The sequence below is a fragment of the Aptenodytes forsteri genome, unplaced genomic scaffold (genome assembly GCF_000699145.1).
Source record: "Aptenodytes forsteri isolate BGI_AS27 unplaced genomic scaffold, ASM69914v1 Scaffold201, whole genome shotgun sequence".
Classification (NCBI taxonomy): Eukaryota; Metazoa; Chordata; class Aves; order Sphenisciformes; family Spheniscidae; genus Aptenodytes; species Aptenodytes forsteri.
The window spans coordinates 841,580-848,276 of NW_008796209.1; the positions used below are offsets into that span (position 1 = coordinate 841,580).

The following is a 6,697-nucleotide window of genomic DNA, read 5'->3' on the forward strand; positions in this document are numbered from 1 at the left end:
CGGTGGGAGGGCGTCTGTGCTGGGCTGCGACGGACAGACAGATGGGGATCTGCAAGCAGGGAGGAGAGGGGTCACTGGTCCCGCTCTGGCTGTGGCCGGCCACCAAGGGGACACACCGCGCAGAATTTGGTCTTTTTCCACGGGGAAATTCACCCCTTCCCAGAACTCGGGTACCCAAACCTACCACCTCCACCTCCTCCTCCCAGGGCCAGACCCTGCCCACCCACCCCTGGCTGCATGCCACCGCCTCTCCCATTGCCACTGCTAACATCATACGTGGAGGTGACACAGCCGGAGGGGAGCAAAGGACCCCGCACCCACGGGAGCTGCCTTGTGATGGCTCCTTCTTGGGCACCAAAGGACGGGTGGCACGTCCTTTATCCCCCAAAGCGACACATGTGGCTGCTGTCAAGATCAATGCCCCAGTCTTCGGGCAGCGTGGGCACAGGGGGACCCAGTGAGACAGCAGCCCTGGCCCAAGGAGGGACGGGGCTTTTAGGGGCTCTCCAGGCTGCCAGCTCCATTGTAAGTCAAGCCAAGGACATTTTTGAGATGCATCTTTGAATTTTCTGCTCTCGGACAATTTTGCTTCCAACCCTATGCAAAGGCCTTAGATGTCCACGTGGTTTCTTTGCCTCTTAAAATATCAGCAGTGGGGAGGGGGGAGGGCTGCTGAGAATGAGGCATTGAAGACCAACCCCTTTGCAGGCTTTGCAGAAAATGTTTGAAAAGCCATTTCTGAGTTCTCCACCAGAACATCCAATTTGGAAAAGCAGACAGATTTGGTGCATTTACAAAAAACTGCAAGAAAAACCCAAATGGCTCATCCTCAACACCCTTCACCCAGAGCCTGGTTGGAGCATCCCCCTCCCAACCATGCTGGAGCCCCTGGGGTCCCCAAGCCCCTGCCCCCTCTCAGCACCCACACCCTGTCTCTCATGCCCCCTGTTTGGGGGATACTCACTAAATAAAGAGGACACCATAGGCAGCCAAGACCAGTCCAGCTGTCCAACACACTGCCACGGCCCCACTGCCCACCACGGCCCCCTTGTCGCAGATCTTGGTAGTGGGGGGCGGCATGAAAGAGGAGGTGCTAGCGCTCGTTGTCTCTGCAGGGAGAGAGAGTGGATGGTGAGGGGAGCTGGGGTGCCCCGGAATGCATCCCATACATCCTGGTAGGGACATGGCACTGTCCCGTCCCCAGATTGCCCCTCTCACTGCCATGCCACGCTAGGGCTGAGCTTGGGGGCTGGGATGGTGAGCCAGGGGATGGTGTGGTCCGTGAGACTTTCCTTGCTCTAACACTGGACCTACTGCTCGGAGATGCTTCCACCACTTGGCAGAGCTGGGCATCCCTCCCGACCCCATCCTGCCCAGCCGGGCTGCTCTGTGCATCAGCTCTGTGGGAATTTTGGCCGTGTCATGACGACATGGCCACAAGTGCTCAGCAGAGAGCATCCCCCACCCAGAGAATGCCCTAGACATGGCTGCGGCTGCTGGCTGCCTCGCAGGGCTTGTCCTCCTCTGTACAGGACCAGATGGGGTGTCTGTCCCCGCAGAGGGCTGCAGGATTGCTGGGAGGCCATGGATGGGTGGTCAGGCTGAGGCAGCTTTGGTCACATCCAGAGGTCCCAGAGTGCCCCTGGCCAGACAATCTGGGGGGGGATGCTGGGGGCCACAGGGGATCTGTCCTGGCGTCTTTCAGACCCCACTGAGGTGTAACGGTGAGGCTCAGTCCTGGAGCAAGGGTGTCCCACATCAGCCCTGCATGGCTGCAGCCAGCTGCATGCACAGGAACACGTGTGCGAGGGACATGTGTGTGAGGGACATGCGTGTGCCTGCACAGGGAGCAGGCAGGTGCCGTTTGAAGTGGTATTTGCATTTAGCACGATGCAAGCGGGTATAGAAGCAAACCCCAAACCCTGACAGCTGTACAGTGTGCCTGCACTCCTTGCGGGGGTTTATCCCCCTAGGGATGAGGGGCTGCAAGTCCCTGGTGCTGCCTGAATCCCCAGGTGCTCTACTGGGTGCTGTTTCTGCAAGGGAGGGGTGTCTCCGTGTAGGAGGTACCTCCACCTGCCAGCAGCGGGGCTTGCACCCACCGCATCCCTGTGCAGGGAGCATCGGCAGGGCCTGCAGAGGTTCGTGCACGGCTCTGGCAGCGCACGGCTTGCACACACGTGCTGGGATCTACACACTCAGCCAGGCTAGAGCTTGGAGCGTGGGGGAGCTGAGCATCCCCCCGCCCCACACCCGCATCTGGCCAGCTCACGTGTGCGTCCCTGACGTAGAAGCCTGGTTGCTGCCTGCCTGCACACCAGTGCTTCCCCCCGCCCTGCTGCCAATGCCAGCCGGAGGAACCGGCGCAGGGTCCACTCCAGCCTTTCTGGGAAACGGAGGGCTGATAACGCCCATTTGGACACAGTCCCAGCTCTTTCCTAGAAACAGAGGCTTGTTAACTTTGTGGCTTTTATTCCGAATTGGCATCACTCCGAGCCATTGTGCGGGGTCGGAGGTGTGGAGGGGGTAGGACTGGAGAGGGAGGGCTGGAGGGGGGCAGCACTCTAGGGAAGAATAATGTTATATTATTATTATTATTATTGTTATTGTTGTTGTTGTTGTTGTTGTTATTATTATTAAAGAACCCCCAGCTTTGTTGTCTCACCCCAAGCATCCTGGCGAGGAGGATGCCGGAGCCAGGCTAGCTGAGTCAGCACCCCTCAGGCCACGGCTGCACCTGCTGCCAGGGCCATGTGGGGGGGGCAAAGTGCAGGGTGAAGGGCTGCAGCCCCCCTAGATGCTGGGGGTATCTCTTTGGCTGGAGCCGGACAGGGGGGACCCTCTGCCACGACTCCTGGGTTGCCCCCCACTGCGGGCACAACCTGTTTGTACTGGGAGGGGGCTCTCACCTGTGACCTGGGCCTCCGTGGTGAGATGCTTGGGCTCCTCCGTCCAGGGGGTGGCATGGACGGCCACACTCCAGTCGCTCCACGTGCCGATGTCGTTGTCTTTGGCCGCCACCTGGATGATGTACTCCTTGCCGGCGTAGGCGTCCGTGATGGTGTGTGACGTCCCGTCTGACAGCTCGACCTGCAGGCAGCAGCGGAGAGGGGAGGGCGGTCAGAGGAACCCCCAGCACAGGGAGGTGTAAGACAATCAGCGTGTTTAGCTCTGCTAGAGGATGATAACGAGACTTTCGCAGCACTTTGGGAAGTGCTATGGGGGTTTGGGCAGAGGCATGAGCCCAGGACAGGGATGCAGGGGGAGAATGCTCCAGCTGCAGCTAAGCCAAAGGTCTGGTGAGACCCCATCCCGCTTCCAAACTCGCGGTGCCGGAGCAGAGCGCCTTCCTCTAGAGGTCACCAGAAACTAGCAGAAGTGCGGGCAGACACTGCTCGGACACGTTAGGGTGGCTGGGAGCGGGACATCCAAGGCAGCGGCTGCCATGTGTGCACATGCTTTCTGGGCATCATAGCCAGTGCTGGGAGGAGGCTTCCCCCACCAGCACGCCTCTGGCCACCCTGCTCCTGTGCCCGCTGGCATCCCATGGGCTTGGCTTGCAGCCCTGTGGCTGGGCCCCTGGACAAGGATCAAGCCGTGTCCAGCCGTCTTTCCTAGAAAAAGTCTCTCTGTCCTGTTGTCACCGCTGCCTGGGCCATGGGAGGTCCTGCCATCCTCCTAGGGATGTGGCTGCTTGTGTGATGGTTTAACCCCAGACTGTGTTCACACCTTCTGGGGGATCTCTGATCTACTGGGAGCTTGGCTCAAGGACAGGTAGATGCAGGTGCCCGGTAGAAATATACCCCCATCGCACGGCCACCAGTGAGCAAACACATGCGGGTGACAGAGGACAATGGCTCAGCATCCAAGTGACCTTCTGGGGATGGAGCTGAGCTTGGCTTCGGGGTCCTGCAGGCACAGAGGGGACCAAGGCAGGAGCATCCCACAGAGGCTGCATGGGAGACTGCCCTCCTCCCAGTCTCTGAGGCTGAGGACTAACATGCTGCCAGCTTCATTCCCCCCCTACACTGCCTGTGCATGGCATGGGGGAGACGCGGGGCACCCCTCGTCCTTCCCCTGTGCCCTGGCCGACACAAACCACTGTCTCTCCAGACACATGTTGATAATAAAGATGCTGGGGGGATGAGGGATGGTGTGGGTCTGACGCAGCCCATATGTGAGCGCCGGCACCCAGCCAGGGGCTCATGCTCAAGCAGAACAAGCAGCACTTCACGGGTGGGGGGAACTTCATGGTGCAACCCATGTAGAGTCCTCCACATCTCCCCAGCCACCTAGGATAAGGTCAGGCACAGGATCCCACTGTCCCAGTTGATCCCACCAACAGCTGAGTTTTATTAAGAACTCGGTTCAACGACAGGACCAAGAAGATGGAGCCGAAAACTTCTGCCTGGTCTTTGATCACATCCTGAAGCCTAAAGAGAGAAAAGCTGCACCGCCGGGGTGCCCGGGGGTACCCAGGCCAATGCACCTGCGGGACGAGGCTGCCCCGGCACTGCGGCTTTACACACGCAGGGATGGAGTGCATACCAGGGACGCGTGTGACAGCCTGGCCAGCAGCTGGCATGGTTAAGCTCATCACCCCACTGCTTGCAAGGGTACCTGAAAAGCAGGAACCCATCCTGAGAAAGACCCAGCCCTCTTCCAGTCCCCGCAGTACAGCACGTGCAATACCCCAGCATAGATTTAATCCCTTTGCCACGCAAACTGCAGCCCCCCCCCAGCTTTTACAGCCGCTCTGGGGGATCCCTACCAGGGAGGGGGGCACTTTTGCTTTCTTGCTCCAGGTGAGAGCCTTTCCTTCCCTATTCCCTCTCCCAGGGCTGCATCCAGCCTGCCGCCCAGCATTAGCAGGGCCCTTGGGCTCTGTGCTCTCAGCTGCTCACGCCACCCAGCCCGAGCCCGCAGGAGCCCCCGATCTGGAGCACATCTGGAGGCAGGCCCGGCTGGCCCCCACCCTGAGTCGTCGGGGAGCAAAGGGCCTCCTGCCGCCCACGAGGCACAAAGCTGTTACCAAACCTTGGCGGGGGAGCAGCATGGAGAAAGGCGCGCGTCCGTCCCACTGCTGCAGAATTTGGGGCTGGATGGGGGGAGGCAGAGCCCTGCCTCTCCTTGCATCACCAACTTGGGGCTGATGCCCACGGCGCCAGTGCGATGCAAGCAGGGAATGCCGGCGGTTTCACTGTGGGGCTTGTGCCAAGCTGAGATGTGCCCGAGCCCTATACTGCCATTAGCCAAAGCACTGGGACAACTGGTACCCAAGTCCATCCCTACTTTCCAGGGGACACCCTTCCACCGCACCATGGGTCTCACCATTGGGTCCAACCCATCGGCATGGGGGCAGCTTCTTGGCATGCCTGCCAAGACGGTCTGAGGTCAGAGCCTGGCTGGAGGGAGCCTGGCATGGGGGGCAGACGAGCCCAGCAACCTTGGTGGGGCTCCATGACACATTTCTCTGAGTTTCCAGAATGCTGAAAAGGCTGAGAGCCAGCCCAGGGGTCACACTGCTGCCTCTCATCCAGATAACGGGGTCAGGCTTAGAGCAGTCCTGTTTAGCAGCTTGCAGGTCGCCGGCACAGTCTGTGCTGTGAGGGTGGATATTCCCCCAGAACCCAGACTGGAGGACCTGGAGGACCTTCCTTGTAGGACCTGCCCTAAGCTCCTCTTCAGACAGCAGACAAAAAGAGAAGGCACAGATGACAGCATCCATCTCTCCACACACATACGACGTCTGCAAGCAGCACTTCTGAGCTGGGCAGCCAGGGGACTCATCCAACATTTGCCATGGTGGGTGAGAAAGTCCCTGGGTGGGTGCCTGTGGCTCAGCACAGAAGTGCAGCAGCAGATGGGAAAGCACACGGGGATCGGGAAAGCACATGGGGATCGGGTCCAACTGGACACAGACAGGGAGAGCCGGGGAGGGGACGACACCGGGGATGTCGTGCGGGCACGGATGGACACACAGCATCAAAGGGAGAGGGAGAAATTCCTTAATCCGCGTCCCCGCCACACAGAGACAAAAGTTGGAGGAAGGCTGTGCATGGTAATTTTTTTGGCCAGGGGGGTCTGTGTGTCACTGACTGCCTTTGTGCACCTGCCAAAAGTCACTCCGGCTGGTTGTGAAGCACTGCCCAGATTAATGAGGGATCAGTAGCCAGTGCAATGCAGAGCAATTAGCATTGCAAAAAAAAAAAAAAAAAAAAAAAAAAAGAGAGAGAGAAATGAAAAAAAGCCCTTGAACCCAGTAATTCAGCTGACAGCTTGCTAAGGACATCGTGCGCTGGGATCCCATTCCCTGCTGAGGCCACACACCCCCATCAGCCTGCTTGGAAAGATAACTGGGCTGCCGAGGACCAGCCAGTGCCCACCCACAGCCCCAAGCACCAGGATGAGCCCAGGGGCTGGTGCCGCATTGATGGGATGGGGACAGACACCCAGGGCAGGTGGAGTGGAGGATCTCCCAGCACTTGGCTTTCCCCCTGTCCATGCTGGTCCCCCCTGCACATGTGCTGGAGGCCCGGGGACATCCACATGAGCCATCCACACCATGCACCCCAACAGGGGACATCCATGTGTGCTCTCGTACCAGTCCCTGCTCGCAGACTGGTGGCACTGCCTTGCAGCGCTCGGCACAGCATGAGTTAAGGAAGCCATTCCCCCCCCCCCCGGGGCCCCCCCC

At 59.5% G+C, this 6,697-nt stretch overlaps 1 protein-coding gene across 1 annotated transcript in view; it reads right to left on the reverse strand.

Moving 5' to 3' along the window:
* Positions 1-963: 963 nt before the first annotated feature.
* Positions 964-6,697, reverse strand: part of CNTFR (ciliary neurotrophic factor receptor) — a 163,527-nt gene continuing 157,793 nt past the window's right edge. The window contains exons 7-8 of the mRNA XM_009288233.1: positions 2,910-3,090; positions 964-1,109 (exon numbers count right to left, since the gene is read on the reverse strand). Coding sequence (XP_009286508.1) covers positions 964-1,109; positions 2,910-3,090 — 327 coding nt within the window. The remainder of the gene's footprint in view (positions 1,110-2,909; positions 3,091-6,697) is intronic.